The 13,524-nt window shown below is 35.5% G+C and overlaps 2 protein-coding genes across 3 annotated transcripts in view; one reads left to right on the forward strand and one right to left on the reverse strand.

Annotated features, from left to right (window-relative positions):
• LOC144850656 (U3 small nucleolar RNA-associated protein 4 homolog) overlaps positions 1 to 4,471 on the reverse strand; it is a 66,702-nt gene extending 62,231 nt beyond the window's left edge. Inside the window, exon 1 of the mRNA XM_078708008.1 lies at positions 4,347 to 4,471. The gene's annotated coding sequence lies outside the window, so the exon portion shown is untranslated. The remainder of the gene's footprint in view (positions 1 to 4,346) is intronic.
• Positions 3,361 to 12,865, forward strand: LOC144850674 (uncharacterized). 2 transcript variants are annotated; one of them, XM_078708043.1, is made up of 9 exons: positions 3,361 to 3,491; positions 6,880 to 7,105; positions 7,510 to 7,631; positions 8,540 to 8,717; positions 10,233 to 10,390; positions 11,035 to 11,076; positions 11,647 to 11,694; positions 12,008 to 12,031; positions 12,565 to 12,865. In XM_078708043.1, exons 1-9 carry the CDS (start codon positions 3,425 to 3,427, stop codon positions 12,747 to 12,749), a joined length of 1,050 nt encoding a protein of 349 aa, XP_078564169.1. In that variant the 5' UTR covers positions 3,361 to 3,424; the 3' UTR covers positions 12,750 to 12,865. The 2 variants fall into 2 exon arrangements, with proteins under 2 accessions (XP_078564169.1, XP_078564170.1); XM_078708044.1 differs by lacking the exon at positions 12,008 to 12,031.
• The last annotated feature ends 659 nt before the right edge of the window (positions 12,866 to 13,524 follow it).

The following is a 13,524-nucleotide window of genomic DNA, read 5'->3' on the forward strand; positions in this document are numbered from 1 at the left end:
AGCCTAGGCCTAGCTAGCCTATGCCTAACCTACTACTAGCTAGGCCCAGGTAAGTAGGCTAGGCCTGGTCTAGGACTAGCCCCCGCCCGAGAGGCTACTGTAGGCCAAGTAGGCCTCTAGACTGCCTACTTTAGGCCTAACCTAGGCCTAGTAGAGGCCGCCTAGATAGTAGGAGGCCGCGCCTAGCCTGGCCTACCCTCTAGGCTCTAGCTAGCCTTATTTATTTATTTAGCTATCATTTTGAGGTTTTTTTAGGCCTAGGCTTATAGGCCTATATAATAATTAATCTAATAAAAACCACCAAAACACATGCCTATAAAGCTTCGTTACTTACTTTTAACAGCTATCCTACACTGGAGTGGTGTGGGAGCTAGGCCTAGTTTTATAGGCCTGATTTTTTGGGCGCAAACAACTCCTCTCAATTCAAACTGCATGTTTAACAACCGCACGCGCTTAAAATTATTGTTCAATTCCTGTTTCAAATAAATTTACAACAGATGCCTACATTATGATATTAAATATTCTAATAATATTGTTAAATATAAAAGAAAAGTTTACTTATTCTAGACTTAAGCAAACCAGAGTAAATAACCTCTGAAATTCAATATTTTAAAAATTGTTTACAAACATCTTGCGTGCGCATACGGCACGAAAATTGTACAAAAAGGTGCTATTATGCACCTTTTAACTTATAGGGTGCCAAGTTGAACCTTTGAATTTATCATGTTAAAGGTATAAAACTTTAATTTTCAGTTACAAGCCAGCGACTTTCTAATGTTCCGTAAGAAAAAGATTTTTTCGAATTCCGATAGCTGTCCCAACAAACCTATATATTATTAATCTTTCTTATTTTTGTTTTAACTTACCACAATAATGTCATTCTAAAAAAATTGTCCTAATCATCACCTTTTAAGTTTTTAGAAGCCCTAAGTTAAATATATCAAGAAGCGTTCATTAATCTAATAGGTCACACAGTCACCATGGCCTATTTGGGCCTTTTCGGTGCAGTTCTGCACCTTTTTATACTTGTCTGCATTTTTCGATATAAAAGGTGCAAAAATAAACCTTTTATAGGTTTGCACCCTTTATTGCACCTTTAGTTTTAAGTGTGCATACCGTATCATAATAACCCGAACCCATATGATAATACAAACAAATCGGTAGACAAAGTTATTATTAAATTATCATTAGAGAAAGAAAATAGAGGTTTTACACTAGTCTAGGTTCTAGACCGAAATTAGTAAAAAGATAAATATTTTGGCACATATGGCGCTTCATACGTATAATACATTAGCTCGTATATTCAGACAAAAATAAAAACGTCGACTGGTGGAATAACATAAAAAAGACAATGAATACAGACTTGGGGCAAGTCTAGATTTACACCTCCCTGGAAAATGTTAATATGTAAAAATGTAAAATAATATGCATAATAAAAATATTATAAATCTAAAAACGAATGTTACGTGTAGATTTGTTTTCTCCATGAACACATGGATGTTCCGTTAACGGGAAATAATAAAATAAACAAATATATATTAACCAAATCATTTCTCCCATACAACAATTTAGTACGAACCTTTATAAATAAATACAAAGGATCAATAAATGGCTTAAAAAGTGATCATTACAAAACAATGGCCTGAAATAAGAAGGTTATAAAGCTCTGTCTACACTATGACAAAATAGTGTGATGTTCCCATATATGGTAGTGACATGTATGGGCACATCACATTTTTTTTGTCACATCAATTTTGATAGTGTAGACAGACCTTTACGCTCCTATCCTGTTGCCAATTTCTATGGATTACATATTCATCGTCAGCTTTGTTCCCACTCCAAGGACGCGACGCAATGACGTAAGCGCAACGCAAGTGAGCCTTGACCAATCACGACGCGATGGATCTTCCAAACTGTCTTGTTGGCATGGTCAACTCACTTGAGAAGTGTGCATGCATTTTGTGATATTATATGGTCTGTTGCATTTCATGATTTAATAAATAATTTCATCCGAACTCCGTATGAATCAGAGTCGGGATTTCCAGAATCATCTAGGTACTGTGTTGGGAGAAAAAGGGGGAAATACAAACATTGTTGTTATTCTAATTAGGAGAATTTCAAGAAAACAGGTTATTGATTTAAAAAAAACAATTAAAATGTTATTCACTGCCCTAGATTCACGAAAAGATATACGGGTGTAGGCTACGTAACCACAAAATACAAAGGAAAAAATAAGATGAAAGGCCTAACACATTGTAAAGATCAAGTAGGCTACTCTTTTCACATTCACATGTTAATTGATGGGTACGGATAGGGATATTTTGGTTCTCACGGGGTCACAGGAAAGGTGAATGGTGACTCGCACTGTAAAAATAGTGTTTAGATCTTAAACATGTATTTTGTACCCACACATTTAGCCTTAAACATGTTTAGATATGAACATGTTTAGGTTCTAAATACATTCTAAACATATGGTGTGTATCCAACTCAACACATCAATGACGTGTTGATTGTTAAACATGTGGAGCAATATAAAGACACGTTTAGGTTTTAAACGTGTTTAATTTGCCATGTGTGTGAAGCTCATGTGTGGAGCTTTTTCCCGTAAAATCATATGCGCGCAACGCTAAACAACACGTACCTAAACATGTTGACTGAACACAATAGTGACATGTTGACTACTAAACGAGAGAAGGAAACAACATGTAGCTATAAACACGTTTAGGTTTCAAACACGCTAAACATGTAACTCGTGTTTAAAAGTTAAACGTGTGGAAAAAATGGGTACAAAATAGGTGTTTAAGATCTAAACACTATTTTTACAGTGCGGACGAGGGGTGCTTAGGCCACAGGTTACCCCCTTCTTATTCACACAGAGCAGTGTTTACAGGTTTAAGCTTGGCTCCCAATAGGACGCAGCGCCAGGACTTTAACGCAACGCACGCAAGTTCACGAATGACGAGCAACAATTTAAATAATCCAACGCTTGTGATTGGTCAAAGTATGTGCGTTGTGCTACATCATTGCGTTGCGTCCTAGTTGAAACCAAGCTTTAAGGTGCGTAATTATTTATTACAAATAAACAGTTCACGTTACATTGACGTTCAAAGGGGAGCGCGCCACTCTTGATAAAAACAAATATGTTACAGTGCTTTATTTTTTTTTTATAATCGATTCTAAAAACCAAACTAACAATAGTTTAAATTATTCGACTAATGAATAAATTACAGATTCCGGTAATTTGGTATCGAAAGCCCAAATAAGGACGGGACTTTCCGAAAGTTATTTATAGGCCAATTCAACATGATCGGCTTATATAAACGGTGGCATATTATATCATTTCATTGAGATCTCAAACACGCGACGAGCCGTCATAGGGTATATGCTATGTTGCAAATAATGAAATAACTTCGACAATAGAAGCATGTATTTTTATACGTTTTTAATTTTTGCTTGTATGGTCTACAATACAACAGCCGGATGTTCAACAGGTAGGTGAACACATCATATTTACACATAGCACACAATTTATTGTTAGGCCTATGCAGTTAAATCCACACACTGATATGTACCGTGTGCTTTTTACCTTTACCAAATCTGCAAATTCTCTGCAGGTAGCTAGTTGAACCAAGGAATAGTTTAGTTAAATTTAATTTAACTCTTCCCTGGTTGAACACAATCATATTAAGACATAGGACAGTTGAACCAGGGAATAGTTAAATTAATTGTAATTTAACTCTTCCCTCTGGTTGAACACAATCATATTTAGACATAGGACCATTCTTTACTCCATGACAGGACACAATTTATTGTTAGGCCTATGCAATTAAATGTTATCGACATATTGATATGTACAGTGTGCTTTTTACCCTTGACAAATCTATCAATTATCCATACAAGAGCATAACGTAGCTATAGTTGCCACCATTTAAAGATAGGCATCAAAGTGCATATAATTAGTATGTTTAACACAATCTGGTCTTAGTAACGTCGGCATGCTTAAACATAGAACTGTCAGTTATGGGTCGGTATTTTATATACCGGTAATAGGCCTACACGAAATATTAATTTTACCGACATCATTTTCATTGTAGTAATATGCTCAAATACAAGTTAAATAGTTTAAAGAAATGGGTAGGGTGGTTGAGCTGTACAATGGGGAGGGTGGTTGAGCTGTAGGCCTACAATGTAGTAAAAGTGATCGGCCGTACACACAGATAACTTCCATTTTTTGGACAGAGTCTAGTTAAATCTATGAACCAACTAACTGGCATCATTTTAGTAATGTGATCGGCCGTACATACCACCAGTAGTAAAAAAAGTATTGCCATAGCTTTTTAACCTACCTGGTATGTATAATGCCTGAATGTAGTTATGATTATGTCACAGCCTAAACAATCAACTTTTGCAGTCTCACCATTTGGAACTCCAACTGTTTTCTCGGTAAACCTAGAGGAATTGTTAGCAACCAAACACTCTGGGCCTAACACCAAGTACAACTAGGCCTAAACACGAAAGCATTTCAAATGCATTCCATTGAATGTTTAGGCTATACCTCCATGGTTTCAAGCTGCCATAGTATTGTTAACCACTGGTGTGTACCATGCCAGGGGAATGCACGCTACATGCCTAAAATCACAGGTGCCTTACCGTGCAATACTATAGCTACTACATCTACTAATAGTTAGGAGGTGAAAAGTCTATACCGTAAATCTTCTAATTGTAACCCTGGGTTATATTATTCTTTGATTGTTTTTAGGATGGGTTACTATTAGAAGGGGGGTTACTATTAGAGTAGTGGGTTACTATTACTAATCTTGAATTAGGCACCTGAAAATAGTAACCCACCCCCAACTTTTCCGGTCAGCAACTAATAGTAAAAAATTAAAACAGTACGAATAAACAAATTTGATTGAACTTTATTTTATAAACTCAAAAACACTCAATCCTCCCCCACTCCCGAGAACATGCATTATCTCCTTATTTTCAAAATACGGCTGCATCATAAGTTTTTGTGACTCTGACCCCCATGGGTTGCTATTAGAGTAGTGGTTATTATTATTATAGATTGACCTATAAGGTGGGTTACTATTAGAAGGGGGTTACTATTAGAGTGTGGGTTACTATTAGAAGATTTACGGTAATGTTCTTCACTTCAATTAAAGACTGTAATTAGGCCTATATCGATCAATCGACCAATACATTTATAATCGCAAAACAAGTAACTGATAACACGAGATAGATTATCAGAAATATCGTTCAATCATGATATCTGTGATAGCGTTAAGTCTGCCCTTTTTCACAATGATTTTGACACTTTATTTAACTTGTTAAAACCATTTAGATCTTTTGATTCGTGTGAATCTTCATTTTGATGTGTTTTATTTTGCTGTACAGTTTTTATATGTTTCTCCTAAGAGAGGTGAATAAATTTGAATTTGAATAACATTTATTCTGACAGAAAAGGTAAGGAAAATACAATTCAAATAATATAATGATAATAGGTCAGAGAATGAAGGCAGATGCCCGACAAACATCTTGAGGTGTGGGGGCGAGACTTGAAAAAAATCCTAATGAAAAATGGCGATTTTCACAAGCATCAACCATTTTATTTTATTATTTAAGCTTGGTTCCCACTTGCGACGCAACGCAAGGACGTAACGCAACGTAAGTGATTTGACCAATCACAAGCGATGGATTATTCGAACAGTGGCTTGTCATTTGTCAACTCGCTTGCATTGCGCGTACGTCCTTGCGTTGCGTCTCTAGTGGGAACCACGCTTAACGAGCAGATGAGGTATTGTGTCCTTTTCGAAAAAATTGAAAGAATTGAGATAGGGCGATATTATTGGAGAGATCGGATTTATTGCCATATTTCTATATAGGGGTGATTTATTGTCAGACTTATATATAGTGGTGACGCGAACAATCTTCATCCTGCGAATGTAGCGATGAGGCGCTTGCACTATTTAGTATACGACGGATAGATCATAACCGTATTTGAGAAATATTGAAATCTTGGTAAATTCCCAGCTAGGGAAAACACCCTAAAATGGCTGACCTTCGAAAGTATTGCTTTTCCATTTAAATGTTCTACCCTTACATTTTTACGAGAAATGGTTTAATAACATCAAAGAATGGACAGTTTTGAATTTAGTGCAAGCCAAGCGTCTCGCTCACAACACAGCTGCTTGGAAGTAAGAGATAAGGAGATGTGTAGCCAAAACTTGAACTTTAATATTTTACATGTGAATACTAAATGAGGATAGTAACCCGATCGATTATTTGTTGATTCTAATGTATGCATCCTCTCTTTATGAGAAATTATGAAATATATGTCACGTGACGTAGCTTTCAAAGCTTTGTTTATGCTCAAGCTTTGCGTGACTTTTTAAAATTCAAAAAATAATATATTATGTTGGAATGCAATGGCGCTCCATATACAAATGAAAACTATGGAAATTAATAATAATAATATCTTGAATTTAAGCATAATAAGAAAACAAAGCACAGGCCTACGAAACAAATTGGGACTTTTATTTTCGATTTTACTTTGTTAAATAACTTTAAGAGGGACGCAAACTTCAGTGGGTGTTCCTCGCCCCGTGTTGGCTCACAGAAGTTCATCCACCATTCAATTGGCCTATTTAGTCACCGTAATTTATATTAATAATTATTAATTTTAAAGACTTCCACATACACGCGTTTGCTGGCTCTTTCATTTATACAAAATTATAGTAGGCCTAACATGAAAAGAAAGAGAAATTTTTTTTTTTTATCAATTTGATTTGAAGATTTGATTAGTTGTATAGTAGGCTATACGAATTGGCTGTAGTGCAGACACATTACTGAACATTATATTATTTTATCTTATTACAGAAAGCAAACTTAAATTAGATGATTCAATGATTAGTCTCCGTGGTGGTAGAAAATCACGCAACAATCAATCATCATTTGATGGGTACGCAAGCGTGACAAGGGAGGATGATTTATCGGGTTACGTATGCAGCGCCACGGATGACAAAACCCTGAGACAGTTTCACGCTGATGTAATTTGCAGACATCTTTGTTTTCAAAAGGCATATGATGTTCCTATCGATAATCGGTGAGTTAATGTATTGATTTGGATCAATCATTCATTCAATAGTCTATAGATAATCAATATTGATCAATATGTAAACACTCCAAACGTTGCCGACAATCATTTATTTATAATTAATAAGTTCGTAAGATTCTTTAGATTCATTGGTTAAACGTTTTTTTTTGTTCATTGTATATTGTATGTAAATCAAATTGTAAACCAACCATCCCAACCAAATTTCATTTCGTGTTGTTAAAATGACAATAAATAATATATCGTATCAAATCAATTGTTAAGAATCGACAAAATTGAAATGGTCACGATGTTTGAGACATGCACGCAAACTAAAATTGTTTTCAAGCATAAAATGGAGAGTTATACTCAATACTAGGCCTATATGTTTGATTAAAAAATAATCTTGATTTCAGGTATGGAACGCCTGAGAATACGTCACAGCCTTATCAAATAACGTGCGACACAGAGTGTAGATTGGAAAAGATGTCCACCTCCTGTCAGCCCGAACATGTTTTAAGTGTTTGGTGTATCAAAGGTATTATATCTTTTAAAAACTCATTTATTCAGAGTTACCAGCCTCCAACAAGGCGAGAAAAAAAAAGTCTTGCGACATTAAAAATGTGATCATTTACGTATACAGGCAAATAATTTCTGTAAATTAATACCATATTTTATTTAATCTAAAAATTCGTACGTGTTTTCGTTTGACTTCGTTTCATATTCCATTTAATTAAGTGTCGATTTCACTAAAATTGTTTTTTACGAACTCGAACTTATTACTAGCATTGTTTTGTGTACTTTCATAAGTTTCGTTTCCTGTATTTTGCAGTAAATACTTTAAAAATCTGAGACTGGTTGAATGTAAATTTAAGGGGAGCTCGGGGCGGGGGTAACCTGCGACTAAGGGTCCGGCCCCTTGTTGAGTGATGCCACCAAGCGGCGCTCACTCGCCTTTCCACAACGACAGGGACTGAGATGGACCACTAGAGTAACCCCATACTCTTCAATGGTTTATCATGGACTGGACATTCATTATTACCCTAGCATTGTTTTTTATACGGTTTATGCAGTAAAAATACTTCAATAAAAGTGCCGTATATTTCACACAAAAAAAGAGAAGTGATTGGTGTATTAATGAACTATGTGACAATCTTACGTATAGCGGTTTTACTTCATTTTTTCCAAATAGTTCGGTAATTATACAAATGGTGATCTATAAAAAGAATACTAATAATAAAGGTGTAATGAAACCGAAATTGTATTATAGCACCATATTTCTATTTATAGCTAGCAATTAGTGAAAGAAAAACTTTTGTTTTCGAATACTACTTTCATACCTTCTTTATTAATTACCTGATAGACTTCGTTCTACCTTTTGTATTGTAAATTTAGTGAAGGCTATTTTACGGCCATATTTAATATTTATTTATTATTTCTGTATAGATTATTCTTTTCGATTGGTGACAGACGATACAGAAAAATTGGTTGCCGATGGTTTTGTAACTTACTATTTGAAAGGGACGTGGTTTAAAATGCGACCGAGGTCCGTGTCTTACAATGAAGTGTGTCAAGAATTAGGATTCGTAAAGAAACACCAACATCGTTTCGGTGACAAAAGCCCGTGAGTTAAACTTGGTTCTCACTAGCGACGCAACGTAACGCAACCTACGCAAGGAAATACCCTTCCAATATATTACCCCCGCCTCCTGCGTGAAATCAACCTGCGATGTATGCAGCATTGTTGCGTCGTCGGTTCCCACTTGTGAATAAAGCGTAGTACTAGCGACGCAACGCAACGTAAAAAAATGCCCTTCCGACAATTGTGTTTTTTCCCGCCTGCGTGAAATCAAACCTGCGATGTTTGCAGCACTGTTGCGTCGTCGGTCATATATCACTGGGCCTATATTACGTTGTTTAATCATACCCTAGATCACATAAACCGCAATCTAACGAACCATTAATAAGTTTTAACACGTACCAACAAGGATCTACAGTCTGATCAAAGGGTTAACATAACAAATACACAGGATACAATTCCACCTGGAAAGCATCTTTTGACACATTTGTCTACTAACGTTGAGGCTAAGACATTTTCACTTTCATTAAGTCTATTAGTGGGCCTACAGCAGATTCACATTCTTTGCCGGTCTGATGCAACACATTGCTTATACAGTATTAGTTTCTTTACAATTCGGGTATGCCACTGGACGCACCTTGAGACTTAAGCGGACCACTAAACTATGAGTACCGGTAAGACATAGGAAATGCAAGGGTGGAATTAGACTTGCCCCAGGTCTGTAGTTATTTCGAGGCTTTACAAACAAAATACAAGCTCAAGTATACGTACGTATGAAAACATGTGCCAAAATATTTATCTTTTTACTAATTTTAAGTCAACACTTCGTCTGGGACCCAGACTAAGGTTGAATAATCAATAGGCAAATTACGAGAACACTGTGGATAGTGGTAACAAATAAAAAGATTAAACAAAACCAGTCAGGAAAAATGTATGTTTCAAATAGTCCTTCTGGGAATATATATTATTGGCCATTATGATCGCGCACCATTTTACCATGCGTTCGCTTGAGCATCAGAAAAACATCAGCAGCAAAAAGGCAAGCTGCATCTAGGTAACATGTTTAGGCCTATATATAATACGATGAATTTCCGATTATTACAAGGTTAATGAGCTACATTCTACTCCTACAGTTATATTAGGCCGATTTCTGATATATTAATCATACGTCCCTAGATCACATAAACCGCAATCTAACGAACCATTAATAATGTGTAACTCTTCTTACCCAACAAGGGTCTACTGATCTAAGGGTTAAAATAACAAGTACTGTACCTAATACCCATTTTTATAGATATCTACAAACAAATCCGTGCAAATCGAGTGCAATGTAAAAGTGGTAAATAAGATTACAAATCTGTACAATATTAATTTACAGTCAACTCACCTTCGGGCTGGCCTAATATGCAAGATTGGTATTCGGAATGCGTCTTTAATGGTAACAATACATTTAGGTTAGGACATTATAAAAGTCCGGTTTTGGGAGAGTTTCCGGTTTTCAGAGAGTCTGGTATTTTAGAGTTGACTAATTAATGTACTTAATTTTCGTTTCATTTTCAGAAATATATTAAAAAATATACCTGCCGAATCTAATTACAAATTTGGTAATGAGAAGTTTTACTGCAACGTGGACGAGGTGTCCAACTGTACTCCTACGTGGGTGCCTGCAAGCGTAGATAAAAAGAAGAATTGCTCAGATTGGATCAATTGTACTACTGGTACGTAACGTCAGACGAGAATTAACACTTTTCCAATTGTCGGGTCAGAAAAGATCCGAACACGACATATCTATTCATTCTCTTTTGACTTATATAAATGATAATATAGAAATGGACACTTCAAATATACGGGGCGCCGTTCGGGACATCAAATATATTCATACATGAGAATGCGTATCACAACATTCATCTCATCCATCCTCACTACAATAAATATTGTTAACACAAACTGAAACAACGAAAAACGACAAACTTTCCGATCGAGTCTATAAATTAAAAAGAAATATGAATGGAATTCTAATTAACCTGCTAAATGTAAAACTACTGAGAAAAACGTAAATGTAATATATATTATATGAATTGAGAGTATATACAACAATTGTAATACATTTATGAAAAATTGAATGATGAATAAAGACAAAAGATAAAAAAAACTACTGGTCTGAAAGAACGGAACTCATCGACTATCATATCATCATTAAAGATGTTCTGATAGATTATTCCACACCTTAGAGACACAGTAAACTAGAAACCTCGACGGCCAACATTTGTAGGCCTATGCTTCAGATCTATAACAAAATTGTTTTTATTTCGCGTGTTATAATCATGATATGACTGTCATATTCGTATTTTTTTCTCTTAAGGTCCGGCCCAAGCTATATTAGACAGAATACAACCAAGATTCGGTAAGATAACACATTATATATATATATATATATATTATATTTGATTATTCCTTGTATGTAGTACGACATGCCGCTTAATTTACCCGGCTGTATGTTGAACTGTTTTACAGCTATGTTTTTTTTTCGTTTGGTGTTTCCACCACCCCACCCCGAACACCTCCAGTATGGTGGCATCCAGTTGGCAACTTGACCCTACCACCCCCCCCCCCCCCACGAATACATCCAGTGTGGTGGCATCCAGTTGGCAACTTGACCCGAATACCTTTAGTGTGGTGGCATCCAGTTGGCAACTGTGAAGCGACATATCGCTTGGAGAAATCCTCGAAACACCACCGGTCCCGTTCCAATCTGTTAAGCTCTCTGTCTACACTAACAAAAACTTTGTCAAGTGCCCAAATATGGTAGTGATATGACATCATCGTGTCCATATATGGCACATCAGATTTTTTTGTCACAAAGTTTGATAGTGTTGACAGAGCTTTACGCTCATTCTGTTTTTGGGAGATGAGACGTGACGCCGTTCCGTTCCTTTATAATAACTTAACAAAAAATGTATTCTTTGACTTTCAGACTCCGGTTTTACGACTTCATCCATCTCACAAAACACTACTAGCGGAAGTAAGTTATAAATAAATAGGCCTACGTAACCCCTTAATATATTTCCTTTTGTTAGTTTCATGAGAAAAAAGTGTCCTCTTAGTAGGGATATTCTCTGAATATACTCTACAATTATAATCAACTCTGACGAGTTTATTTTGGATTAATATGACTCTACTATTAATGGAGCTAAAATCTAGTTTAGTTGATATTTTCACATAGCCCCCAACACTACAGTTTTGTTACTGTTTCTTTGTCATGGTTCTGTTATAATATATATATCGAAAATGGATGTTTAGATGTAACCATGAATTATGCTATATCGTTTTTACAGAATTCACACAACCGAAGCAAAATGGTGAGTTTTAAATAATAATAATATTTATTCGGCATGTTATAGCATCGTGCCAGGAGCAAGTAATATAAAAAACAAATGAAAATAAACATTATATAGGGCCTATATATAAAAATATAATATAACTCCAAAAGCAAATTACTGAAAATAAGGACAATGCTGTGGGTATCAGTGGCTGGATCTCAATGGAGATACAAAATAAAATAAGCAAAAAGCTAAATCAAAACGATGAAGTAAAACAGCCAGAAAAAGTAGCAGAGCTTTCAGGCAACACTAGCCCTTCATCAGTGCAAAACAAACATATATTATAGATTCAGCGCCAAGCACCTGAAGCGTCTTTATCATTTATTTATATTATATATATAATTTAAATAAAAAGGGCATACTGTATTGTCAATAATTGTATTGTAAACAGCCCGCCCATTTAAACTGTTAGTTCTTGTTAAATAACAGTTTAACAACTTATATATCTATTCTATGATAGTGAGAGTTGGTATTTGTCTATATGTGTGTTTTTTTCTTCATAACCTTTGCAGATATGAACATGATCGTTCTTGGAGTTGTTGTTGCTGTTTTAGTAGTGATAATAATACTAATCATTATTATGGCACGGCAGAGGATAGTGAACAAAGATAGACGTTACGCAGAGGTGGATGATACATCTCCAGACCCACAAGCTGAGCTAAAAGTTGAAGAAGAAGAAAAAGAAGACATGGTGTAGATATCTCTCAGTTGGAGTAGATATGCAATCTCATCGGTATACTCTTGCACACGACACCATAGCAGACCATAGAGTACAAGTCTGGGGTGTATAATAAACGAATTGCAATATTAGAATAGAATGACATTTTTGTTATGTAACATATTACAAAATATATTCAAATTATTTCAGTCAAAGAGACAACTTACCAAGATGCTGATAAATCCTGTTCATTAAAGGGAGAGATGGGTGGGAAGGGGGATCGTGGCAGTGGCGTAACGGCTATGAGCACTCATTGGCTAAACTCGGGGCCCTGAAGCTTATGGGGCCCATAAGCAGTGCCGAGAGAAAAAAAAACAGACATTAAAATATGGTGAAAAGGTTAAAAACGCCCAAGGCCTCCGGCATTGGAACTTGGAGGGCCACTTTGATTTCCTAAACCAGGGCCCTCGTGCCTCTTTGTTACGTCACTGGGTCGTGGGTATTGGTCTCTTCTTAGTGCTTCTTTTTATGTTTCAATGACAGGAATAAATATATATCAATATACAACATTTTTTTAAACAAAATCAAAACAAGTTGCTAATTTGATTACTCAATAAGTTCTATGTTCTATCATAATGTAATTTTTTTTATAAATAATTTATTGACGATTAACACTATTCACATTGTTATGAAAATTAGAAATTAGATGGCATGTTTTTAAAGAGTATAATTGTTTATGTAAAAAATGTGAAATGTAAATATTGTTTTTCCCTTTTTATTTCTTAATTTCTCAGGATTAGATCACCTGTCATAT

The sequence above is a fragment of the Antedon bifida genome, chromosome 8, assembly GCF_963402885.1.
Source record: "Antedon bifida chromosome 8, ecAntBifi1.1, whole genome shotgun sequence".
In the NCBI taxonomy this organism is placed as follows: Eukaryota; Metazoa; Echinodermata; class Crinoidea; order Comatulida; family Antedonidae; genus Antedon; species Antedon bifida.